The sequence below is a fragment of the Carassius gibelio genome, chromosome B15 (genome assembly GCF_023724105.1).
Source record: "Carassius gibelio isolate Cgi1373 ecotype wild population from Czech Republic chromosome B15, carGib1.2-hapl.c, whole genome shotgun sequence".
Classification (NCBI taxonomy): domain Eukaryota; kingdom Metazoa; phylum Chordata; class Actinopteri; order Cypriniformes; family Cyprinidae; genus Carassius; species Carassius gibelio.
The window spans coordinates 19,641,432-19,653,555 of record NC_068410.1 but is presented as its reverse complement, the minus strand read 5'-3'; the positions used below and the strand labels follow the sequence as shown (position 1 = coordinate 19,653,555).

The window sequence follows — 12,124 nt, the reverse complement described above, 5'->3', positions numbered from 1 at the left end:
AGGTTGTGTTCTATTCGAACGTAAGCACCCTGTGAAGTGAACATCACAGGATATTCCACCATGATTCTAGTTTGAAGCAATCGTATATGTTCCATTCAAAGTGCACTGAAGTGTGCAAGATGTGAATTTAAATTGTATTTATTTAAAGAGCTATTTGATGTCACACTTGATTGTGTGTGAAGGAAGACGTTGTGCAGCGCAAATCTGTGAATGACTGTTCCGAAGTGAGGTAAACTTCAACAGATTTCCCCTGCTCAGGGAGTAGGGCGCAATGAACACTGTGTAGGGAGCATGTCAATGGGAACACAGTTAATGCACGGAGCTCAATTCTAACGAGCTGATTATCTGAATCAGGTGTGTTAACAAAGAGAGACATGCAAAATATGCAGAGCAGGGGGGCGCGAGGACTGGAATTGAGAACCGCTGGGGTAGGTATACATGTTAATAAAGGATTTTGCTTCCAAATTATGCTACCATCTGTTTTAATAGGAGATAGTAAAGTCTGAATGGGTAGCATAAATGGTCAGAACACCTGCGCGACAAGACAAAGCCAATAAAACCCAAACATAGTGGTGGCATTGGCAGAAACAGTAAAGTTACGCCTTCTTTCTTTGCGTGAACATTTAGGCGGCATTATGCAAATCTTAGGCATCATTATGCAAACCTATGCATCATATGACCCCTTTCATGTAAACAGACAGCTTGGTCTTTGAGTGTGAATTGTGCCTTATGCATGACATTTCGAACCCATTTGACTTTCACAAAACAGATGTTTAGCAGAATGTTCACGCTGCTCTTTTTCCTTCTAATAAAAAGTGAAATATTGCCAGAATTTTCATTTGTAGGTGAACTATTCCTTATAAAATTGAACGAATAGCTTGGAGCTCCTCACAAAGCCAATTTCAAGATCGTCAAATTACTGTAAAATGTGAATTGACATATAATCTCAGATCCAAGGAGAAGCCAAATGAAGGGAGAAAAAAACATTTCAAAGCATTGTGCTCTCAAAAATATGATAGCAGTTGTTTTTGCAAGAAAACTAGAGCAAATACCTGCACATATAGAGAGATAATACATTATTTCAAGACTGCATTCTCCCACACACGAACACACACGCAGTCGTAAATGTCAGTGATGGTACGGCTCTCTACTGCAGACTAATGAAGCGACTTATTTTCATCACACAAACTAAAGCCCTGCCGTTACTAATATCAGATAACAGATGAAAGCTACTTCTATCTCCTGGTTATGTTCTGAAAAGAAGTCAACATGAAATCAAAAATGACCCTCATTTGCTTCCTAAACACGTGTTAGTGGTCTTATTGTAAATGATTCATCTGCATATGTTATTTTCTAGAAAATTACTGTCCTTGTCAATTAAAACATAACTTCACCATCTCAGAAATCCCAGTTTTTTTCTCTCTCCGTTATGCCACCAGTAATCCTTATTTGTCCTCTTAACACCTATCATAGAGATTTTTTTGCCATCCAGTCCATCCAAAAAAAAGCCTTCCCTGTCTGAATAATGTGATTTGTTAAGGTGTCAATCAATCATTCAATTTTAGCAATGCAAATGTGTTGCGATAGATAGATAGATAGATAGATAGATAGATAGATAGATAGATAGATAGATAGATAGATAGAACATCAGTCTATCAATAGTTTATGAGTATGTGCACTTGTCAGACTGACGTTGCATCTTCCTGATTTTTCGGTATCTTGCGCCATATTTTTAAAGTGCCATGTCAAGTTAAAAGTAGTTCAGCTTTGAAAACGCCCCCAGGGAGCCCTGATTTGTGCTCCAGTCTGCTGTGCTTCATCTAGCAGTCTTTGAACACAAGAACACATCCTGTGTGACCAGCTTCTGCTCTCAGTAAATGTGCTTTACATGGTGCCCGTAGCTCAGGTGGGACTGTGCTGACTGCAGACTTAAAGAGCATTAAATATAATTTATTTAAAATATTAAATATGTAACTTAAACAATAGTTTTATTAAAACCTTTAATAATACTTTAAAATATAACAATTGAACATAAAGATAAATACCAGCCCAGCACTTCACATATGTATGTGGGTCATATGTATTTATGAAAAAACTGGAATAAACCACTTTGGTTTGCATTAGGGAAGCCATAAAATCAGCTGTAACACAAACTGTTGTGCGCTGAGTACGCATCCTTAAAGACTTGAAGTGAACCACTCCATCCTTCACCACTGGGGAACCTTTAATGATGCTAAATTACTTTTGTTATTGCAGTGCTGATGTGGATGCTATGAATCGAATAAGTGATTGGTTTGTTTGTGCTCCTTGCCTGTCTGAGAGAGAGAAAGAGAGCGACACACTTGAATGTTAAGTCTCATTAGTCTGGAGCCCAAAATCACCCTTACACAGCAGATTTCCACTCGACCCGACCCAGTAACCCACTCTGGGTCTGCTGCTGGCTCACCACACCAGACTGATTTACGGCTCATCCTGCCAACACTCACCTTTCTTGTCCCCGAAGAAGAGGGTCTGTTGTGCTGGATTTGACCACTGGAGGGAGGTGTTATCATTGTAATCCACTCGGCAGGTCATGTTAGCCGTGCTGCCCTCGACCACCGTCACATTCTGGGTGATGGGGAACTGAGCCTGGCTACCTGCAGAGAGACAGACAAAGAGAGAGAGACAGAGAGAAGGGTTTATAAACAAAGCACTGTTACACAGGAAAGAGGACAGAGGAGGACAGAAAGCATTCAGGTACTAGGAAAACCGAGCTCGATATAGTGACTCAGAATCACGCCATGGGACTGTCATGGGGGTATATCATTATAAAATAGACATTTTCATTCCTAGATGATGATTGGTTAATAGAGCATTCAAACCAGGCAGTGTTGAGAATGCTACTTTACTGTAGTTTGCTAAGGTAAATGCACTGTGCCGTGAATCCGTTTTAATCTAAAAGATGGAAAACAAGACATTTTCCCATGCTGTGAGATAATAAAAAAAATAATAAAAAATCATATATGGCATATATAAGCACTTTCACACAACGAACAATAACTGTAAAGATAACTGTAAAGATAACTATATATGGTTAACTCAAAATGATGGATAATTGCACACATTTAGCACAGCGTTTGGGTATAGAAAGTGAAACAATGGTGTAATTCTTTGCCTCTCTCTCTCATTCTGTTCATTCTAACTCGGGATCAGCAGTAATTGGTAGCATGGCCTAATTAGAGCTAGTCATGTTCGGCAAGGGAGACACTGCCACTGCAGCTGGGTAGCAAATTGACACATAATCCAGACTATGGTGGGCCTTCGATCCGAGTTAGCGACTGTCTCGTGTCTCATCTGGGAAAGGGGGATGGAAAGCATGTGTGTGTGTGTAAGTGTGTGCAAGGGGGATAGGGGACATCCACGCCAGGCTTAATCACCCAGCATCAGTGGATTCTGCTCGGACTTATTCCGCATTTGTTTTCCTTGTCTTGCTGAAAAGTCTCCTAATTGCATTCCGCCTGGATTTCAACTCCGTCTTCCTTTGTTTTAAAGATGTTTAACTTGAAAGAAAAAAAAATCAATTTTTCTTACTAGTGTCGCAGGTGCTGTTGAACGGCAGTATTAAAAGTGAAGATTGTAACTTTTCACATTTATTATATAAAAATACTGTAAAATCAGTAATACTGTGAAATATTATTACAATTTAAAATAACTGTTTTCTATTTTAATATATTTCAAAATGTAATTTATTCCAGTGATGGCAAAGCTGAATTTCGAGCATCATTACTGCAGTCTACAGTGTCACATGATCCTTCAGAAATCTTTCTAATAGGCTAATTTGCTGTCTTACATGTCTTATTATTATCCGTGTTAAAAACAGTTGTGATTTTTAATATTAAAGAGGAAACGGTTATGTTTTTTTTTTGTTTTGTTTTTTTTTTTTGTGCCATTTGATGAATATAACATGGAACTGGGTTAAGTTAAAATTTGTTTTCTGTTGATGGATGCGCATTCTGACTTCCCAGACATTACAACAACAGCGATGAGAAAAAAAAAAAAAAAACCTTGGACTAACCATGCACTTTTGTTCAATGTGCATGCCAATGCTGGAAAATGAGCAGTCATTTATTCCGTCATCACCCAGGTGCTGATAGTGCGCTCACAGATGAGACCTGAACAGCACACGTTAATATGTGTTTACACTTAACTCTTTTAAACAGTTCAGAGCCAGAGAACGCAAGCTCGCGCGCCCAGTGAGAAGATTTGTGAGTGCGCTTATCCGAAGCGCGAAGAAAACCCGCGACTCAGAACGTGTGCAACTCTTAAGCTCTCTCTGAAGTATTGTGTTTAAATTGACAAATTCAGACAAAAATAATAATAATAATAAAAAAATAATAAAAAAATAATAATAATAAAATGCCCGTCTAGGAAATATACTACAGAAGACAACAGGTGTCCTGACATTGACCAACTGGATCAGTGCATTCTCTTAAAGTGAAAGTCTTTATATTAATCGACCAGCAACAACAAAGAACTCCGTCACTGCTCTTTATTAAAAAGCTTAAAAAAAAAAAAAAACAGCCACTCCTAACATTTTTACATTTTTGTATTTAAATAATATAGTATATATATATATATATATATATATATATATATATATATATATATATATATATATATATATATATATATATATATATATATATATATAAACATACAATGTTTCATAATTGAAAAAAAAACATAACATAAAATGAATCTTTTATTTATTATTCTTTTTTTTAATAATATTGTTATTCAAGTGAAAATGACAGTATCATTACATACAGCCAAGTATGGTGAGGTGACCCATACTCGGAATTCGTGTGCCCAGAGAGCAGTTGGGGGTTCGATGCCTTGCTCAAGGGCACCTCAGTCGTGGTATTGAGGGTGGAGAGAGCACTGTACATTCACTCCCCCACCTACAATCCTTGATGGTACGAGACACCAACTTGCAACCTTTGGATTACGAGTCAGAATCTCTAACCATAAGACCATGACTTCCCCCAAAGGAAATGTGTTGGCCAGGAAACCAACCCCGGTCAACAGCTTTGAAGGCAAATATACTCACCACTATACCACCAACACATCAATGTCAATGGTGTATTATTATCAATGTTGAAAATGTTGAATGTTTAATATTTTTAACTTTGTAATGCTATGTTTTTTCAAGATTATTTGATGAATAGAATATGCATCCTTGCTCGTAGTATTATTTTTTCAAAAATTAGAATGACATTTTTTTTTCATAATGTTGTTTAGCTGAATATTCTGTATAATGTGTATAAACTATATATATATATATATATATATATATATATATATATATATATATATATATATATATATATATATATATATATATATATATATATATATATATATATATATACATTTGTTTACTATATTTACTAAATATAATATAGTAAATATATTTAATTTATAAAAGTAATATAAAATAATGTTAACTATTACATATAAATGTTTTTAGACCGAGGATCCTGTTCTATTTACAGCTAAATGGCAGGAACTGTAAAGAGGCTCGTAAATCAGCGTGTTAGCATGCATGAAATTATTCACAAGCTAATACTCCATCTCGTGGCAGTAGGGGATCACCGTGTGGGCTTCCCAAAAGCGCCAGGCACTGCTGCGTTCTCCTGAAGGTGACATTGGGATCTGTCTCATTCAAGGCCCACATGCTATGGACGTGTTGTACCGACCGCGGCGTCAACTGCCTCCTTCATTATTCCAGAACAACATGAGCACATGAGGTGTGAGGTGTGCTAGAAACTGACCTGTGGTGTGAATGTTAAATAGTGATGCTGGCTGACAAATCAAGTGATTAGACTAAAAGGAAGAAGAAACAAATCAAGAGGAAGGTCAGAACAGACACTGGGTTTATGGTGTTTTACTTTCATTACCAGCAGAGGAGAACTTTAAAGGAGAAGTGTGTTTTTTTTTCAACGTGAAATAGATTCTACAATCCAAACTTAACAGACAGACACCCATGAGTGAGCCAGCTGTATAGGTTAATTTTTGCTAAAAGTGTATCAAAACATTCTGTCCCAACCAACCAGACACGGTGACTCAGCCATTAGCGCCAATTTGGGTGGGGCTAATTGTTTTTCCATCCAATGGCAGCAGGGAGAGTATTAAGAAAAAAACTGTGTGTTTTTGCAATTCCACAGCTGCTGTTTTTACGGTTGTTTAACAACTTTTCGCTGTGGTGGGAAATTGAGTAATTTCAATGTGAATCCCAACCCGATCTCACAGCAAATCATACACATTTTAAAAGGTGGCTAATCCGTACAATTTGTGAGAAATTGTATGTATTTTATGAGGTACCTAATTCGTAGGAATTTGTATGAAGGACCATGCCTAACCCCACCCCTAAAACCTACTCCCCACAGAAATCGTACCAGTGAGGTCATATAAAGCTCATCGGAATTCTTGGCCCAAGTCTTTATTTAAATGTTTTACCTTCTCCCAAAACAGCTTACTGTACTACTATTTCAGCTATTAAGATTATTAGGTTCAGTTTTGTATGTAATGGTAAAGTGCATATATATATATATATATATATATATATATATATATATATATATATATATATATATATATATATATATATATATATATATATATATATATATTTTTATTTTTTTTTTTTTTTCGTTAAATATATGTTTTTTTGTATTTTTTTTTATAATATCGACAGAGTTGCCAGTGGCAGTAAGTTGATCATAGCTTATGTTTGATCAATTTAGAGAAATCCGTCATTTCAATGCTTCCAAAATTAGAGATCTTTTGGAAATGGAAGAAAGTTCAAATGAGCACTTTAACCCAAATATACTAACATGTTCTTAATCCTAGTCCAAATCTTTTGTAATTACATTTCAAAACAGCCTTTTCCCAAATCCCATGTTTCATGATCTACACAATAAGTGTTATCCTTTGAGTCAGGCAGCTGATGTAATACACTTACCCTAACTGAACTACATTCCACACAGAAACTGAGTTTTATCCAACTGTATAATAGTTGAGAAAGAACTTTAAAAGTACTTATAAAAGTCCATAAATCTAAAGTGTGAATATTCATGTAGCTTAAACGATAGAGCATGGCACCAGCCATGTTTGATTCCCAGTACAATATGTCGCTTTTGGATAAAAATGATTGACAAATACGTGAATGTAAATGTCCTTCCATTTGATTTAAACGACATCCAATCAATAAACACATTTATCATAAAAAAATAAAACATGATAGTCTATGCATTCAGAAAAAACATCTAAATACTTGCTGTATTTTTTACTATTACCTTGATGGCTTTAACCTCAGATCTTCTTGATCTGTTTTTTATTGTTGCTCTTATGCCATGAAAATAAAGAAAGCAGTTTGTGTACGGACTGTTAAACACTTGTCCCTGTGAGAGCAGGCGCTGCTGTTCTGGTACAGGTGGACGATGGGTCAGCAGCTTACGTTTCACTTTTTAGTCCAAACCACTTAAAACAGATCCCAGATCAGCTATTTGCTCCATTTGGCCCTTTATTACAGCAGGGCAAAGCTTCAGCATCAGTTAAATACTGCCTAAAGGGCCTTTGTGTAGTTGTGGCCTGTAAATGCAGTAAGCTGACCTGAAATCAAATTACAAAAAAACATTATATGAAAGCTGTTAAGTGGCAAAAAAAATTGTCATTTATCAACTCTCAATCAATCAGACCGTAATATTGATTCTGCTCATAATAGCTACACAATTTTCATAACTACATTTTTTTTTTTCCCACAAGTAGTGATGCTATTAAATACATTTTCTAAATGTTTGGATGGCTAAAGTGACTAGGTTCAAAATACAATTCATTGATTCATTGTAAATCTCTACACAGAAACCGATGTCTCCTTTTTGTGTGTGTGCATGTGCATATAGGTTGCACTTTATTTTACAGTACGTGTACTAACATGTACTTATAGTGTACTTACGGTGTATTTATCTAAGAAAGTTCTGGTAACACAAGGTAACTACATGGGGTAGGGTTAGGTTTAGGGGTAGGTTCAGGGTTAGTACCTAGTTATTATATAGTTATTGTAATTACTATAATAAGTACATAGTATGTTAATGAGGAACAAGACTGTAAAATAAAGTGCTATATATAAAGATATATATATGAAACTAACACTTAATTAAGAGTCCTAAAACAGTACATTAAGTATATTTTGAATTATGCTAAAGTGTACTTCTTTTTCAGAAAGCTTTTTTTTTGTTAATTATCTGTTCAGTTAAATAATTGCACATCCACATCATTTTTTTTGTGCCACATATATATTGCTTTAATGTAGTTATCTACTTTTTGATAGCTGTTCTAACAGACTAGATTGACTGCTTGTAGCAACCGTTTTTCCCAAACACTGTTCTTATTAAATCAACTTAAAGACTCAAATCTCTCAGTAGGGAATTAAAGTGATGACATATCTCATAAACACTTGTGCTTACTGTAAGTTTAGCAGGAAGCAGCAATGAATGAATGAATGAATGAACCACACATCCAGAAAAGCTTTTTTCTGTTTCAGCTGAGTGCACCACATAATGGAAATCACTCGTTGATGAATGGCCAGAAAGCAGCCAAGCAAGCCACTGTAGAATACATTGTCTGCTTTGGGCACCATCAAAAAAAAGCTAACAAATAACCACATAGCAGCCAGAGGAACAACCATCTCAATTCATTACACAGCGATAACACCCCCTATCTGGACTAATGTGTCTGCCTTAGTCTTCAGCGTTAAAGCCAGCAGTAGCATTTGTAGTGTAGAAATGTTGCACAACAGGATTCAACGACAGCTCAGGGCGAATCTCTCTGCGGCAGCTGCTTTGTGATTCTCAATAACCCAGAGGAAAACTGTATGGCTCAGTGCTTGCATTTTCATAGCTCATGAGACGTCTCACTCATGTCTTATTATGTGAGACTAACAAAGTAAACTATACAAAACTTGGGTTAAAGGAACAGTGCACCTAAAAATGAACATTTTTCTGAACAATTACTCATCCTCAGGTCATGCAAGAGGAAGCATTATGTGGATTGTGGAGTCCATATTTAGTCCAGCTAAGCAACAGTTTTTAAGTTATAAATAGTTAAAGTTGCTTTGTGATAGATTTGTTTCTTGGAAACATGTAAACTGATGGACTGGAGTTGTGTGCATAACTTATGGATTAATTTTTTGTATCTTTGTATCAACTGTTTTGACTCTCATTCTGACGGCACCCATTCATTGCAGAAGATCCATTGGTGAGCAAGTGATATAAAGCTAGATTACTCCAAATCCGTTTAGATGAAGAAACGAACTAATGATGGTGAGTACATTTTAAGCCAATTTTAGCTGATTTTTTTAAAATCATCAGCCCAAGATCAAATTTATTACATTTACTTTGCATTACAATGGTGTTTTTTTTTCAATGATTTTGACCCAAGGCCCCATTATAATAAAGTACTGTGACAAATTCGAAGGATTTTGAATCCCCTTGGCACAATCATCCATTTGGAAGTTTCCTAATGTCCCGGTTGAAAACCACTAGAACTTTCCACCCCATGTCCACCAAACTTGGCAAGGTCCTTGAGCTTGTTCTCATGCATTATACATCTTCTTTTTTAACCGGTTGAACTCAAAATGACTTGTGCTCAGCTACACGTTGACAAAATTAATTTTTAGCAGACATTTTTATAATTTACAGTCTTTCTCTGCTGTAAAAATGGACCACAAATACAGAAGGCTCATCTCTTGTATCTCAAAGACGCTCTATAAATGCTTAATGCTTCATAACCTTCAAACTTCAAAGCTTTGTAAAACTTTTCAAACTTCTCAGACGTTTCAGACTAGGCTTTGCCAAACCAGCTTTCAAAGTATGTCTTGAAAAACTTTCCACAATCTTTTAACTCTGTCTCTTAGGAGACATTAAAACAATAGATACAAATGAGACCTACGATATTATTCACGTATAGTATAAATATGATGTTAAATTATATCCATTTAAATCGCTTATCAACATAATGTTTTTTTTTTTAATGCTAAATGTTACAAAAAAAGTAATTATATGTACTGCACAGCTCATCATCATTTGGTTTTTGGAAGAATTTGTTGAGAAACGTTTACATTTGTACTTTAAATGAGACTTGTGAGTATTTTGTAAGAGTAAAATGTGAGAATCAGGATCAAGTACCCATTTTTCATCTGCATGAATGTGTGTCAATTGTTTGAAAAAATATTCTTTACATTAATTTAGAGAGACATTTATTCTGTTTGTGTTCCACGACTGAGGCATACCAATGTCAAGTGCAAAACAATTGAAACATTTAAATGATCCTGCTGTTTGGAACTGTTGAAGATTAGAATTGAAATATTTATGGCAACAGAAAGCAGTGGTATTTTTTTTCTACAGACTAGTAAGATCTTTAATATTGCTGTACAATATATAGGGTCACAGCAGGGGTCTAAGACAGATCCATCAAGGTATTTCTAGCACATATTTCTCCCAGATCAAAAGACAACCACTGAAAAACAAGTTGTCCGCTGTTATTTTTATTTTTATTTTTTTCCCTGTGTGCACTTATGATTAGTGCCTTTGGAATGAAAAGCATGCTTATCTGATCAATTCTCTTTTCACAGCGAGTCTTGTGGCTTTAAGCTGGCGGAAGATTAAATGAGAACTAATGCGAGAGGTAATATCATTTTGAATGCTATGTGATTGGTATGTCTGTCAACCTTTGCTGGGCACGGGAAAATTAAAATTCATTACTTGTGAAAGAGCCCCCATGCTGAGGTAATAAGAGTGAGGATGAATTAGCTTTCATGCAAGGCTTCATTTCAGTATTAATACACGTGCCGCCTGCACAAGCAAAACCAGATCAAATGGTCCAAATGCACCAAAAACATCCCAAATTATTGGTTGAGAAGTTGCACATGTGATGAAATTACATAAACTCTCATCTCGCAATTGCTACACTTTCTACTTCATAGATATTGCAATACTTGCATGCACGTTTTCGACAGAAACTTTCTCGTTTTTTTTATATATTTTTTATACCTAGCCATATTTTTCACTTAAAAATGATGTTAGCTGAACCAGAAATGGGAATTATGAGAATATGAGAATCAAGAAGGGCTGCATTTCATGTCCAAACCATGGTTGACACGATACCGTTTTTGATGAATGATGTTAAGCTTCTCAATTTGGATCCTGCAGCCGGGAGTGCAAAAAGAGTATGCAGCACATTGGGATGATACATAAAAAATTATATTTTTAGGCTATATAAGAGACGTAAACATGTGCATAAAAACAGTAATTTCTGTTTCCGCCCTTTTGCATTTTTATATGTATCAATTTGATACTAAAATACCAATACTTTTGACATTCAGAGTCTGGATGTCTGCTGAGGAAGAAAAAGAGAACATAGAAACTACAGGGACACAGACGACCAAGTTGACAACCTAATTTTTAATCACTGAACATACAGCAACATCACATACTTTAATTAATTGGCTGACCATGAAAGTAACCATGGCCTATTTGCTAAGATGTTTGGGGAGTAAGTCTTAGTATAGTGTGGGCTGAAGATGAATATATTTAATTAGGACTGGAGGCCCTTTTGTTGTGGCGGTCTACAATGGGATCGAAGGGTCTAGTCATATCCCGGGAGAGGAAGAGCTTGTGTAATTTTTCAGGCCACCCTTTCACGTACAACGGCGAATTCTTCGTTAAATCGGAAAGCACACGCAGAGCGAACGCTGAGCTGGCGGTTTCTCTGGGGACGCTCCGGTTTTGAGTATCCAGCTTTTCTAGCGGAAGACAGATGCATTAGGGGCTCATTAAAACCTCGCCGTGTCTTTTGCTTCCTCCAAAGCAGCCTCGTGTTCATTAACAACTGAGGAAGAGGTCAGAACAATGCAGAATGACACTTATCCGGACTTCAATGGAGCTAGATAGAGAGGAAGTAGAAGTTCTTCAGATATGATGAGGCGACCCAACATAGTACCTTAGTTATTTATAGCTGAAACATCACCAAAATATCCATACATTTTGGACACATATTTTATATGATGATATACTTGATTACACTC

General features: G+C 36.0%; 1 protein-coding gene across 5 annotated transcripts in view; it reads right to left on the bottom strand.

Moving 5' to 3' along the window:
* The window catches only part of LOC127972804 (cell adhesion molecule 2-like), a 216,970-nt gene that overhangs the window by 52,021 nt on the left and 152,825 nt on the right, over nt 1-12,124 (bottom strand). For all 5 annotated transcript variants that reach the window (XM_052576595.1, XM_052576599.1, XM_052576598.1 and 2 more), the window contains exon 3: nt 2,487-2,636. In XM_052576595.1, the coding sequence (XP_052432555.1) occupies nt 2,487-2,636 (150 nt within the window). The remainder of the gene's footprint in view (nt 1-2,486; nt 2,637-12,124) is intronic.